The following is a 15,629-nucleotide window of genomic DNA, read 5'->3' as shown; positions in this document are numbered from 1 at the left end:
GTGAGGACCCTCATTCTCATATGGAAACCTTTTGCGATTATTGTGATGCTATCTCTCAAACGGGCGTGACTCAAGACCAAATTAGATGGGTCTTATTTCCTTTTTCGTTAATCGGAACCGCAAAGCAATGGTTGAAGGGCCTTGATAAGGCCACCCTTGGAATAGATTCTTGGAAGAAGTTAGCTCTCGCTTTCTACAAAAAATTCTACCCACCGGAAAAGACCAATATGCTAAGAGCTCAAATCACGAGTTTTAAACAAAGGGATGAAGAATCTTTGTATGAAGTTTGGGAGCGGTTCAAAGGTGTTTGTCGCTCATGTCCTCACCATGGACTTAGCGAATGGTTTTTAGTGCAACAATTTTGGAATGGTTTATATGAAGATTCAAGGAACATTCTCAATATGGGATCAAATGGAATGTTCACCGAAGTTGATGACAATCAAACATGGAACAAGATTGAGGAAATGGCGGTCCATAATTCGCAATATAGTAGGCCTCGCAAGGCTACTAGAGGAAAGTATGAAGTGGACACCGTTACTCAATTGGGTGCTCAACTTAGTGCTCACATTGACACTATCAACTTGAAGTTTGAACAAGCTATGGCTAGACTTGAGGAAAACTCAAAATCAAAACATCATGTCAATACCATGACGGCATCCTCATCAATCCCAAGTGGGATATGTGAGAATTGTGGAACCTTAGGTCATGATCAAAGTGAATGTAGGGGAACAACCGAGCAAGTCAATGCTTTCCAAGCTTACAAAAGCGGTACCCCTTATTCAAATTTTTACAATGAAAATACCAAGTTCCACCCAAATCTCTCATACAAAAGCCAAAATGTTCAAAACCCTCAAACAACATACACTCCACCACCCATGAGAAATCAAAACCAAAGACCCTTTTTCAATCAAAACCAAGGTTACCAAAATCAAAATCCATACAATCACCACAATGACCAAAGTTTTGATGTCCAAAAAGCGGTCCTTCAAATGCAAAAGAATCAACAAGAATTCTTCACCCAAATGCAAAAGGATAGCCAAGCGAAGGATACCACCATCAACAACATTCTAGCTCACACCAAGATGTTGGAAACACAATTGACCCAACTAGCATCTTCAAGCTCACAAAGACAAAAGGGGCAATTACCACCTCAAGGTAATCCCCTAGACATGAAACGGTTAGTGCCATTCACTTGAGAAGTGGTACAAGGTATGAAGCACCGAAGGAGCAAGTTGAGGATGAAGTTGTGAGAGCTAGTGAGAATGAAGTTGTGGTGCAAGGTCCCAAAGAAGGGGAATCATCAAAAGAAGAAAGTTCAAAGAAAAATGAAGATAAAGCCAAAGAAAAGGAGCCCATTGTGATTAGACTTCCTTTTCCAAGTCGTCAAGTCAAGCCCAAATTTGATGATCAACTTGGAAAGTTCATGGAAATTGTGAAGAACTTAGAAGTCTCAATTCCTTTCACGGAATTAATCAATCACGTTCCGGCCTATGCAAAGTACATGAAAGATATCCTCACAAAGAAGAAGTCGATCCGGAAACTTGAGACTATCGCCTTCACTAAGGTGAGTAGTGCCATACTTCAAGGGAGTTCACCTCCAAAGTTAAAGGATCCGGGAAGCTTCTCAATACCGTGTACCATTGGCGACACAACGATCAACAAAGCCTTATGTGATCTAGGGGCTAGTGTGAGTGTCATGCCGTACTCGGTGAGTAAAAGGTTGGGAATGGGAGAGCTTAAATGTACCAATATCACTCTTCAAATGGCCGATAGATCGACGAAGACACCGCTAGGGATATGGGAAGATGTCCCCGTGCGAATTGGGAAGTTTTTCATCCCGGTGGACTTTGTCATTGTTGATATGGAGGAAGATTCCAACATTCCAATCATCTTAGGAAGACCTTTCCTACACACCGCGGGTGCGGTGATTGATGTGAAGCATGGAGAGCTCACTCTAGAAGTGGGAGATGAAAGCATAACTTTTAATCTTGACAAGACCATGAGAGCTCCTCGTTTGCATGAGCCATGTTTCATGATTGATCATTATAGCCGGAAAGATGAGAAGAAGAGATCGGAACTCCAATGGAGGAAGAAAGTTGAAGATGCTCCATTCAAAGAACAAGTGAATTGTGACAAGGAGAGCTTGCATAGCTCATCAAAATCAACCAAGGAAGAAGAAGATGGCCTCATTAGCCAAAAGAAGAATTTGGGAGAGTTGTCTCCATCCGAGCAAGAGATTTTCAATGATCAACTCAATGAAGTTTGTGGTCTTTGGGACGACGAATTTAAAGGGATCTTTAATCCCTACATTGGGCATGCCATCGATCATGATCAACAACAAGAACCACGGTCTATTGAGAACCTCTACCATAACAACGAACAAGCTTTTAATTACTTCTTCGAGGTGTTGAGCAACATCAACAACACCTTGAACATGCCTCCTTGACATCTCATCAAGAATGAGAGTTTGGTGGAGTCCTCCCTAAACCACCACTTGTAAATATTTCTAACTCCCTAACTTACATTTAATTTTTGCATTGCATTTTTGTCATTTTTAGATTTTATTTACCTTGATCAAAATAATTGTCATGAAAAGAGAGAAGTGAGGGAGGGACTAATGATTTTAATTGATGTGTAGTGATTTACCTTAGTGTGGGGATGGCAATTGCCTAGGCTATTCACGCCTTAGTAGTGCCCCCACAATGAAGAACACAAGAAAAGAAAGAAAGAAAGAAAGAATGTTAAGGAATGGGTTTGCGCAAGGATCCGTGTAATCAAGGAAGAATCCGAGCGGATTCTGGAGAATCCGCCCGTCTGCAGAGGATCCGAGCGTCCAGCTGAGAAGACGCCCGTCTTGGGCTGTGCAAAAATTGAAGAATTCCTGTCTGTTAAGGAATCCGAGCGGATTTCTGGAAAGACGCCCGTCTCCCAGGATCCGTCCGTCTCTGGTAAAATCCGCCCGTCTTGAAGCTGAAGAAAAACAAGAAAAATCTCTGGATGAGAATCCGACCGGATTTCCCAAGAGACGCCCGTCCCTCAATAAAAATCCGTCCGGATTTCCCCAGGAGACGCCCGTCTTTAGGCGGGATTTTTAAATTTTGAAGCTTGAAAATCCGAGCGGATTGCGCCTAATCCGCACGGATCGTGCCTGCATCTTCGAGATTTTCGTTTCTTTAAATACCCCCCACCTTCATTCATTCATTCATTCATAAACACTACCCATAACACCAAAACCCTCATCCTCTCCATCTCAAACACAAAAACCCTCAACAAAATCACCAAAACAAAATCAAACCACCCTTCAAACATCAAATTAATCACTCCATCTTCAAGAAAAATCAAAACCAAGCACAAAATCTTCACCCTTTGAGTCGATTTTTGCTCTCATAAAGGCAAAGCCTTTCACTTTCAAAATCGATTTGGGCATTCTACAAATTGAAGATTTTTGATTCTCTACTTGGTTTGTTCATCAAATGGCAAGAACAAAGGGAGCAACAAAGGCAACAAAGGCACCAAAAGCAAAGGCTCTCTCTCAAAGGCAAAAAGCTCTACAAACAAAGAAAGCTTTGGCAATGGTGGTGTCAACACCAAGCTTGATAGTGGAACAACCTCAAAGAAATTTCTATGGAAGCATCACCTTCTACTCCGGTAATTAATCAACTCTTGCATTATCCGGAGGTAACTTTCATTTCCGATGACCATAGAAATTCTTTTGTCAAGTTTGCTATGAAACAAATTCAATCCACCAAGTTCATATGTGAAAAAACCTTAGAGAAGCTAGGTGTCCTTGAACAAACAAGAGTCTTTTTCAATGCCATGGGTTTGAAGAAATTGTTTGAAATGAAAGAAGTAACATACCCCTCCCTTGTCTTGGAATTCTTAAGTTCCTTGAAAGTGACAAAGGTTGAGAATAGAGAAAATATTGAGTTTCGTCTAGCTAACACTAGTAGACGCATTTCCTTTCCTAATTGGGTGCAATTTTGGGTCTTAGCGATGAACATAAATTCTATAAGCAATATGGTAAGTACGATCCCGCGCCTCTTTGGGAGGCAATCTCCGGGAAGAAATATGAAGATTTTCATGCTTGTCGTGCTCTCTTGGTCCATCATCCGGGCATAAGAGTTTGGCACAAAGTTGTGGGAAATACCATAATTGCTAGAAGAGACACCAATCATTTCACGGGGCTCGATTTTATTCTCCTTGAATCAACCTTGAATATTGGAAGAAGTTACACCAAGCCTTACAATTGTTTGAGGCTATTGGTTGATAGATGGCTTCATGTAGATAGTGGGAAGAAGGGTACGACCGTTATTGTCAATGGCGGCCTTGTCACGGTCCTAGCCAAGCACTTTGATCCTAATTTCAATAAGGATAGCAAGTACAAGGCTAAGGATGGTGGCCATCTCATTGATATGTCCACCTTGATTAACAAGTTTAAGTGGGTTGTTCACAATTCCCTTGATACCAAGTATGGGTGGCTTACTAGTGAGGCTCGTTCATTCACTTTACCCGCAAAGATTTGCCGTCTTAGTGTCCACCGGACCAACTATTTACTTCCCCTAACCAAAGAAGCCGAGTACATCATTCAACAACAAAAGGGTGACCATGAGGCCCCCTCCTCTTCCATTATCATACCACCTTACCCCTATGACTATGAAGAGTTTACGCCGGAAGGAATTGAAATTGGGAAAGACTATGTAACTCTTCTTATGAGAGCCATGCACAAGCAAGCTTATGAAGACCGGAAGAATGCTTATCTAGCTCAATATCCTCCCCTCCTACATTTAGCTAGGCAAGGACTCCTTGATCCATCTTGTCCTTTGCCTAGTTGGGCGGATAGAGAAGCTTTGTTCCCGGGTGCATCAAGGGATGTGGTGGAAGATAATGAGGTTGTTGGAAATGATGAGGAGATTGATGATAATATTGAGGAAGAAGCAAGTGGAGATGAAGAAAGGGATGGTGAAGATGGTGAAGATGATGATGAGGAAAGCAATGAAGAAAGTGCCAAGGAAAGTGGCAATGAGACCACTTCTCATGAGGGAAGTGGTGATAATGATAGTATGATGGAAGACTAGCCTTGGAGACTCCTACTCTCCCACGGTTTGTCTATATCTCTTTGTACTTTACTTCATTTTGATCATTGGTTAGTTGAGTCCTAGCAACATCAAAGGACTCACACCTCGGTTCCTTTGAGGTGTTCTTTATTGTTCCCATTTTTGAAAATCCAAAATGACAATCTAGTCTCATGCATAGCATAGCATGTGCATGAACTCCCCCATGTCTCGACATTAGCAATAGTGTCTTACTTGGTTTGGGGAAGTTGATGCATACGCAACGGGAGGTAATCTAAATTATCCTTTCCGTCATAACAAAACAACATGCATCATGTAGAATAGCTTAGTGTAGAATTGCATTTAGCATAGAAATCATGCATCACTCTTGCATAATTTCCATCATTTTGGCCATTGAGGACAATGCCCATATTAGTGTGGGGATGGGAATTCTAACACTTAACTTCTATTCAAAAACCCATAAAAATTGAAAAAATTTCAAAAATCATAAAAATTTGAAAATTGAAAAATCCAAAAACAAGTTCATTCTCCTTTGTATATATTGTCTTGTATATATTATGTTTGTTTCATCCTTGTTCACTTTGATTGACTACGCCACATCCGAGACATGAGGATATTGAAGACCGCATGGTATGATCTTTCCAATCTCCTTTTTCCTCTTTATGTTAATGACTATGTGGCTTTATTTTGATTGATGCGGTAAAACAATGTGAACTTAGGACTTACATTTAGTTTATATGGCATATTAGTTGGTAGAAGCATATGCATTAGGATGTTTATATGTTAGTTGCATCATGGCATGTAGTTTGCATGTTAGAAAAATTTTGCGAAACCGTCTACTTGGGAAGCTTGACAAGTGTATATAGGCCCTAGTAGATGCTTTTTATTCTTAAGACTTTGCTTGTTAGAATGCTTGTAAAACACCCTAGGATGTGTCATGCTAGTATCCTTTGACCCATGGTTTAAGGCCGAGTCAAGAGTACCTTGTGGTGTGATAACTCCTTGGCTACCGTTTATTCCAAGGTGACCCTTGAAACCATGCATACTTCTATCCATCATCCATGTTCTACCACATTTTTGTCATCAAAGGGAATGGGCACAAAAAGAAATTGATTTGAGTTCAAAGAAATGAAAAGTGAAAGAAAGTTTGCAAAAATGCATCAAATGAAAAGAGGAGCAAAAATAGACTCCTAAAGCTTCAAATACAAGGCACCCTCGTTACTAATTGGGGTGACTTTGGAAATGTTCAAAAATGCAAAAAGTTGTCAAGTATTGAAATGTCAAAAATCAAAAAGAAATGGCAAAGAAAGTGTTCTCAAATGTCAAATGCCAAAGAAATTTGGGGGGAAAACAAAAACAAAAGCAAACTCCCAAAGTGAAACTCAAATACTATCGATCCCTTTATCCATCATATCCATTTTTGTGCATGGTAGAGAGGGGACGACCCTTCTTCTTGTCTAGGCAAGAGGGGGAATTCCGCGATCCTCCAGTGTTTCTAACACCATAGGGAGTCTACTCTTGACAAAAGCATTTAACGATTGAGGACAAAGGTACCCTAGCTTGACACCTTTTGGAGGTGATTTATTGGTATCCTTCTAGGCTTAGTAGTTTGAACAAATTGCATCTATGAAGGAGTGTGTACTCTTGAATTGCTTCCCTTGTAGATAATTTCCGCCACTTAGATGAGGAAAGTGGCTATTCTTTTGTAGATGCATCCATTACTTGATTTTGTGTGCTTAATGTTTGGATGTGTCGCCATTTTGGCAAGACCCACCTTGCCTTGCAAGAAGGCATCCTACCTCATGGTTGTCTTGTTGTGAGTTGAAGGGGCGGAGTGAGACCCGCTAATTGTCTCATATCGGCTATTATTATTAGGTTAGGTTAGTTTTGGTCCTAGTCTTTGTCACCTCTTTACTCGGGACGAGCAAAGGTTCGGTTTGGGGATATTTGATGCGACCATAATTGGCGCATATTTAGCCCCCGAATTACCATTGTTTCTATGCTTTTTAGTGCCTATTTGGGTCATTTCTTATCTTTAGATCTTTGTTTTGCATATTCTTTGAGATTTTGATCCCTTGGTAGGAAAGGAGTAAGAATCTTGCATTTTCATGGCAAAACGAGGCTAAATGGATCGTATTCAATGACCAAGCATCAAGGAGAGACAAGACTAGAAGGCCTTTGTACATAGCTAAGTAGAAGATCAATGTTGAGAAAGGATCCTTGAGTCCCCAAGGAAATCCCCAAGGATTCTATGAAGAAAAGGAAAGAAAAGAAGAAGGAATGACGCTGTAGAAGAATCCGAACGGATCATCCATGATCCGTCCGTCCGCCACTCAATCCGAGCGTCCTTACCCAGATCCGCTCGGATCCCCAGGCCCAATCCGAGCGTCTTCTGCCTTGATCCGCTCGGATCGTCCATGCCCCATCCGTCCGTCTCGTCCTCCATCCGCTCGGATCGCGATCTGACAAAGATGGTTTCGTCCTTCAAGTTACAAAATGGAGACGCCCTTCTCTCATTGAATACCGGAGTCTCCTTGCTCAACTTAAAAGTGTAATTACTAGTTTAACCCTTAGTTAACCCTAATGCATCCTCCCTAATTTTCACTATAAATACCCCATTAGTCTAATTAGAGGAGCATGTTCTTCTAATCAATAATTAGTATAGTTAATATCAATCAAATCTCTCTTCAATATTGTAATCAAATATTAATCAAGTTTTAATCCAAGTTTTAGTTCCTTAATCTCTCTCTTGTTCTTACTTTATTTTGGGTAATTGAAGATCATTTGGGTTATTATTGGGAGATTGACAACCTCTTAATCTAGGATTCAAGTACTTCTATTATTCTTGCTTTATTATTGGAATCATTAGTAGGTATAATCTCTTAATCCCTTTTTAATTATTGCTAATTACTTTCATTTATTCATCATGTTTCATTATGTTAGTATGATTGACAACCTTTCTAGCATGATCAATATGATAATAAGTGAGTAGTCTCTTAGCTAGGGTTTAATGGGTGATTAGGGGAAACCAACATGGGGATGATTCATGCCTAAATCAATATGCTTTCATATCTTATTTGCTTGCTTGTTTTGATCTTAATACATGCACATGTTATGTTTGATGAAATGCTAAGCCTATGAATCCTTGCATTTATTATCATCTACTATCTCTTCAACTTGACCTGTAAGACATAACCCAACTCGAGTCTTGTTAGATCATGCATGTGTTAAGTAGGAAAGATTAAGTCGACTTGTAGGTGTTGTACAATCTATGTGATTCGGCTCCGGGACCCAAACTTTCCTAGGATTGTAAGATATAACCCAACTCAATCCATCACAACAATAATTGCTTGCTTATAAATTGAGAACATGTTTGTATGATCATATCCCATGAATCCCCTATGAACCCATGACACCCTAGTGCTTTTAATCAATTGTTTACACCCTTATTCCATTTACCTTGTTAGTTTATTTTCATTGCTATTTTAGTTTAGTAATCTTCTACATCAACCCAACTTGTGACACCCCTAGACACCACTAGTAGCAATAGAAATCTTCGTTTTCAATACCCGTCCCTTGGGATCCGACCTTTACTTGCCTCTTTACTAATTTGTAGAGTTGTTTGTGAAGTATAAATTGTGTTTTGTATCGACCATTGACCAACGACCACAATTACTTAATTTGTGAACTAAATGGCTCCGATCAGTCACATGTATATATTCATCATCATTAATTCACATGTTTTAATTGTCATAAATCCGACTTAAATCCCTTATAATTCATATTTGCGGGTTTTCGTCATTAATATTCAATCCGAGTTTTAGAGATTCAATTTCGTCATATTGAGTTTCTGGAATTTATCTTTGATATATTTGCATCCATATTCATTGTCAATTCGTCATATTCATCATGTTTAGTCTAATCAAATAATTAGTTTGTTTAGTTGTTTATTAACTCATTCATTAACATCGTCCCTTCATGTAATTAATCCGTTTAAATCTATCTCATCCATGTTTTACTGCTTTTATGACCCCTTCATATGTAAATAATACATTAAATTACTTTCATCCGAGTCATATCATCAACCGATCCATTAAAATCACCAATCGACATTAACGATTTGCAGTTCCGGCTTCACAGCCAGAACTCACCCTTGGAATGAATGACGCAAGAATCGCTGCGCTCTTCCAGGGCGCGATCTCTCTTGCGCTGTTCCAGGATGATTTCTGTCCCTGAACTCCGTTTCTGCCTTGACCTAGTTTAATTAGCTTACGTATTTAATCTACTATTATCCGTATTATCGCTGATTCCTGCTCGTAATTTATTGCTTTATTTCTTATTTCTCTTTTTCTCAAATTATCCGTTTTAAAGGTATTTTCGACATAAATCGCCTAATCCAATGTAATTAATGTAATTTCTATTATTGTAATTTATAATTATTTCTTTTATCATTTGTATGTTTTCACATGTAAATCAACATTAAATCCTATTTCGACCCAATTGTATGCTAATTACGTGTTAACCGACTTAGTTAATTCTCACATGCTAGGATTAAAACTTGGATGTTGCATTGCATGCATATAACCGACGATATATCAAGTACGAATAACTTCCCTAATCATTAGTAGAGGCCGCTATCGAGGCGGGCGGGATTAGGTGTTCGATCAAAAGAGCTTCCTAATACGTACCCTCACCCCTTACTCCAGATCTCCGTGAGCACCCGTGTTCATTGGCATCCACGAGAGTCATTCTAGACATAGAATACTAAGGGTAACGATTGCTTAGTGTTCATGTCACTACTTTGTGTCTTGACATGACGCAAGGTATTCGAACGGTTCCAATTTCCCATAAAAATTGGTGGCGACTCCATACAAAATGCAAACGCTTGTCCCTCGTTTCTCACCAAGAGCCCCCGTGGGCGGCCCGCTGTCCACACTAATCTAACAGTCGGAGTCATAATAACCCTCATCACCAGACTGCTCCTCAATTTCATATTCTTCTCTTTGGTTTTTAAATTGTCGTTCTTGTTGTTTATGATGTCTAATTATTTCTGCACGACTAGACATAGTCGTGCAAAGGCAGAATCTTTCAAGGAGCCGATCATCCTTTGTGACATAGATTATACCATTTTCATTTTCCCGAACCGCTTCTCGGTAATAATCCCTATCCATTACCCTTGGCTCGGTCCCTATAAGGAACCACTTTGACCAGCCCTTGCACACCATGGCCATGTTTCTCTTTTCTTCCCTCCCAAGTCGCTCAAAAAAAATCCGGAGCAATGCCTCAGTAGTAAGGAAAGGATGTAAAGGACACCTGTGAGATGGTACATCCATCTCCACAGGTATGTCATCTCCATTAAACCACTTTGAAGAAAACTGACTTACTTTCCATTGCCAATAATGCTCCATGAAATTTTGTTTGTGAGCAACATTCTTGTAAGGAACTATTGTGCATTTTGAGTAAGACATTGATTTTTTTTTAATAAAATTAAGTAGTTTTCTGGACAGATTAAAAGTTTTGGTTATTGGAAAAGGTTTTAGAAATGAAGGTAGGATGGAAAAGTGGTTGTGTACTCTTGGGTTTATATAATGGATTAATTGATTATAAGAGATTAAATTTTGTGAACAGTTGTGTCCTTTCAACTGACACAAACATAATCATGGTAATTAATAAATTGGGTGAAGTTATCTATGTTACTTAAATCTCTTGCATAAAACAGTATATGCACACTATGAAAATACGTAATGGACATTTGAATTAAACTGAAAGCACATTTATTTTCCAAATAATGTTCCATGTTCTTTTTTAAATAATTTAATGTACCTTTAAATATAATATAATGTACATTTTCCAAACAGTGCTTAATGATATTTTAGTTGCACCTAATTATCAGAAAATGCAAATTACGAATATAGATAGTGGACAATTTATTTTATGGAACATGTTTTTTTATAATTAATATAATGTACATTTAGAAGTAATATTCAAATTAATGTGAATAATTGTGTCTTTTCACCACATAAGCAAGTTACAAACCGTCATTTGACTTACACAAATTCTTGTTTGTGATGGACGCTATCCGTCACAAACAAGAGACGGGGCGAATCGATGCCACATTGTGTAATATGGGCGGGTAGTACATATCCGTGGGGCAAATTTATAATATATAAAATTAGAGTAGCCTTTTGTATAGGGAACATGAGGTACAATGGCATTTAATGCCAAATTGCATGAAATCTTCCACCATATCACACTTTACGTCCCAAATATCTTCAGAAATGACATTCCTTCACCTCTTCTTTCACTTTCCTAAACCCTAAATGCCTAATCAATAATTCAAATTTCCATTTTTTTCTTACATTGTTCATGCATTTCTAAAGAAATTTCATTATTATCGTCAAAAATTTATGCAAATTCTCACAATCATAATAATCGCATAAATTTTTTCTCACAACACCATGGCTATGGAGGAGAACTCGGAAACGGAGGATGTTAATAATCAACAAATTGTTGATTTTGAGACTGCTCAGGCTGGATCGGATTCTGTTAATGTTGAGACTGCTGATTGTGAATTATTTGAAGGTAAAGACGATGATTTTGCGACGATGTTGATGAGCAAAGGTTTGTTTTTTATGTTGTTTTGATTTTGGTGATGATTTTAATGGACGATATGCAATAATGAATCAACAAATTGTTGTATTTTTTTTATAATTTCATCACATAAATATGCAATGTTTGTGTTCTTCCTTATTTATTTGGACGATTTAGGTTAATTTTTCATATTTTCTTGTTTTTTGTATTTATTAAGTTTTTATTTCATCTGTGTGTTCATGAGATTTTAGGTCAATTTTTTATGTTTGTTCATGTATGTTTTTCATATTTTCTTGCTGTGTGTTTTGGAGTTGTTAGGCCAGCTTTGTAGATGAATATTTGTAGCTGCATAAGCAAACAGCATGGGAGTCAGAATATTAGCGTATTTTTCGTTCATGTGATCGGTCAATTTGTTAAGTTTTTGCTCATTAGATGCAGAATGAGCATATTTTTTATGTCAGAGACAGGCTTTTAATGTTGGAGTTGAAGATGATGATTAACTGTGAATAAGCTAACAACAACTAACCTGAAAGAAACAAAATTTGTTTTCAAAAGATTATGAATTTACTAATTGGTGTCACCATTTTAGGGTTCAGTGTTGCCCTTTTAATCAGAAACGCATTATTTTCTCAAAACGCACTCTTTTGTTTTAACTATTAATCTTTAAACTTAAAATAGCCACATTTTGACTAACGTTGGTCACATTCCGATCTATTGGTAAAATGTGACCCTGATAGTTCTGATATGTAAATGTGACCCTGATAGTTATGACGTGTGTATTTTGAACTTAAAATGGTGACATTGTTACTGAAAATGGTTACCTTCTGATGTTCTATTCAAATATGACCATTATAGTCGTTATATGTGTTTTGTTTAGTATTAAATTTGACAGCATGGTTTGTGTTAAAAAACATGAAATGGTGACATAATGACTAAAGTTGGTTACATTCTCATATACTATTAAATGTGACCATGATAGTCATGATATGTAGACATTTTACTAAGAAAGTTGACAACATGTTTTGTGTTTTTACAACTTAAAATGGTTACATTCTGACTTAATATGATAACCTTTTTATGAACCATGAAAATGTGACCATTATATTTGGGATATGTTGTTGTTTTTGTCTTAAATGTGACCGCATGTTGTGTGTCAATAATTTATAAATGGTGACATTCTTAGTAAAGTTGTTTACCGTTCATTGTTCCCTTGTTAACCATTGCTTAATATATCTTGTCATAGGTACGGATCTATCAGGTTGTTTACTTGGAATAAAAGCTAGAAAATGGGAGCACATCTTCAGCTTGTATAAGAAACATTCGCAACTCAAGGGATTTAGTATCAAGAAATCAACATCTCGTAGGGCTGACGCGAAAGACAGGCCGCTGATTGAGAGATACTTTAGATGCTCTTATGAAGGTGTACATGGTAACGGGAATGAAGTAAGTAGTAGGAATGCAGCAATTACTCGCTGTAAATGCGAAGCCTGTGTTAGAACAAAAGTAAATAATGCTGGATTATGGGAGGTAGTGCAGCACGTCCTCGAACATAATCATCCTTTCACACCCGTCCAGTGGCAGCATCATCATAGGTCGGAGCGCAAAATCACAGAAGCGGAGGGTGAGTTAATAAAGGCAATGACCGAAGCGCATGTACCTCCTTCAGTCCAATTCAGGGTTGCTGCGGCAGGGGCAGGTGGTGATGCTTTTGTTTGCCACACTAAGCGAGACCATATTAATTATGTTAACAGATTGAAGATGAAATCAATTGAAGGTGGTGATGCAGCCACTTTGATCAACCTCATGACTAGTAGGCAAGCAGAGGAGCCCGGGTTCTTTTTCCGTGTTCAGTTTGACGAAAAAGGCAGATTAAGTAACCTATTCTGGCGGGATGCGATGATGAGAGATGACTATTTATTGTACGGAGATGTTACAATATTTGATACAACGTATCGCACCAATAGGTACAATCTCATTTGTGGAGCCTTTGTTGGTATTAACAACCATTGGTCGAATGTCATGTTTGGTTGTGCTTTCCTCTCGAACGAAAGGAAGGAATCATTTGAGTGGTTGTTCAATGTTTTCAACGAATCCATGGGCGAGGATGTTCGTCCTGTCTCTATCTTCACTGACCAAGACCAAACAATAGCAAATGTCATTGAAACGGTATGACGTACTTTTTTACTAATATGGTCACATATTGTCATATGTCACCATGTTTCAGCACAAATTTTATGATCTTTATTAACACTAGCATAAGTTAACATAGTAACATTTCATTCGATTTTCTCATGTTACCACAATCTGCCACAAATGTGACCATCTTAGTTTTAGAAATATATGTTAATAATGGTTACATTTTCCCTATTATCTATAGATCACTTCAGTATTGTTAAAATGGGCACATGTATGGCATACAGTGTGTTTGTCACCATATATATATTTGCATATATTGTCATTTGTCAGCATGTTTCACCACAAATGTTATGATCTTTATTATCACTAGCATATGTTAACATAGTAACATTTCCTCCTATTTTCTCATGTTACCACAATCTGCCACAAATGTGACCATCTTAGTTATAGAAATATATGTTAATAATGGTTATATTTTCCCATATTATTTATAGATCACTTCAGTATTGTTAAAATGGTCACATGTATGGCATATAGTATATTTGTCACCATATATATTTGCATGTATTGTCATTTGTCACCATGTTTCCTCACAAATGTTATAACCTTTATTAACACTAGCAAATGTTAAAATAGTAACATTTCGTCCTATTTTCTCATGTTACCACAATCCGCCAAAAATGTGACCATCTTAGTTTTAGAAATATATGTTAATAATGATTACATTTTCCCATATTATTTATAGATCACTTCAGTATTGTTAAAATGGGCACATGTATGGCATACAGTGTGTTTGTCACCATATATATTTGCATATCAGCATGTGTGTCTAATTTCGTTAACGTTAATCTGGTGACAGGTTTATCCACAAACCAGACATCGTCTATGTCAGTGGCATATTCAACAAAATGTCATATCTCACTTCGGTAAACTAAAGGGTGATCATCCGTTCCAGGACCTATTCAACAAATGCCTTCATGGTTGCTACAATGAGACTGAATTTGAGGAGACTTGGCGTAAAATGTTGACAGAATATGGGTTAGTCAACCATTCATGGTTTAAGATATTGTACAAACATCGAGCGAAATGGAGCACTGCTTTGAACAATCAATTCTTTTCAGCCGGGATTTTATCGTCCCAAAGGAGTGAGAGCACAAACCATGCTATGGGCTTCCAAGCTTCTAAGACCACTTCCGTTACTGAATTCTTTCGTATATTTGAAAACACAGTGAAAATATGGCGGGGTGAGGAAGAGCGTAAAGAATTCAACGGCATAAGATCTTCACCATCTTCTGTGTACCCTCTAGTGGATTTGTTACTACATGCATCTCAAGTTTACACATTGGAGCTGTTTCGAGTGTTTGAGAAAGAATTCGCGCTTGCCATGGGTACTCGTGCTGTCATCCTCCCGATTGATGACCCTGAGGTGTTGTTGTATCGTGTTTACCCTGCTGGCCACGAGGAGGACAGCCATCACGTTACGTATGATTGTAAGAATAACCTAACAGAATGTACCTGCCGAAACTTCAATGTTAAGGGTATGCTTTGAAGTCACATCATCCGTGTCCTCCACATGCATTCTGTTGTCGAGATACCGGACAGGTACATACTTCGTAGATGGACCAAATTTTCAAAGACAATTGTGTGGGAGAGGTTCCTCCCAAGCGACATACGCAGAACTGCTGCTCATGAAGCCATCAATTGGCGTCGCTCAATGTTGACGGCTATGAACTATCTAATCACCAAATGTCAGAGTGTTTCTGATGCAAGAGCTGTCGTGGATAAGCTGTTTATTAAAGCGAATGACGAGGTTGAATTGTTGCTTTCTAA

At 38.2% G+C, this 15,629-nt stretch overlaps 1 protein-coding gene and 1 non-coding gene across 2 annotated transcripts; one reads left to right on the top strand and one right to left on the bottom strand.

The window, feature by feature from the left end:
- Positions 1-227: 227 nt before the first annotated feature.
- LOC141644530 (small nucleolar RNA R71) lies at positions 228-334 on the bottom strand. Its single transcript, XR_012544144.1, has one exon. It is a non-coding gene; the product is annotated as a small nucleolar RNA R71 (small nucleolar RNA).
- Positions 335-11,530: 11,196 nt separating this feature from the next.
- LOC141641417 (protein FAR1-RELATED SEQUENCE 5-like) lies at positions 11,531-15,348 on the top strand. Its single transcript, XM_074450077.1, has 3 exons — positions 11,531-11,693; positions 12,907-13,829; positions 14,659-15,348. Exons 1-3 carry the CDS (start codon positions 11,531-11,533, stop codon positions 15,346-15,348), a joined length of 1,776 nt encoding a protein of 591 aa, XP_074306178.1.
- The last annotated feature ends 281 nt before the right edge of the window (positions 15,349-15,629 follow it).

Source organism: Silene latifolia, chromosome 2 (assembly GCF_048544455.1).
Source record: "Silene latifolia isolate original U9 population chromosome 2, ASM4854445v1, whole genome shotgun sequence".
Classification (NCBI taxonomy): Eukaryota; Viridiplantae; Streptophyta; class Magnoliopsida; order Caryophyllales; family Caryophyllaceae; genus Silene; species Silene latifolia.
This window is presented reverse-complemented; position numbering and strand designations above follow the sequence as displayed.

What these genes read in the sequence shown, in the direction of transcription:
- LOC141641417 (XM_074450077.1), top strand. Translation starts at nt 11,531, where the DNA reads ATGGCTATGGAGGAGAACTCGGAAACGGAGGATGTTAATAATCAACAA. An exon ending in GACGATGTTGATGAGCAAAG is followed by an intron (nt 11,694 to 12,906) that starts GTTTGTTTTTTA and finishes ATCTTGTCATAG; the next exon opens with GTACGGATCTATCAGGTTGT. An exon ending in TAGCAAATGTCATTGAAACG is followed by an intron (nt 13,830 to 14,658) that starts GTATGACGTACT and finishes ATCTGGTGACAG; the next exon opens with GTTTATCCACAAACCAGACA.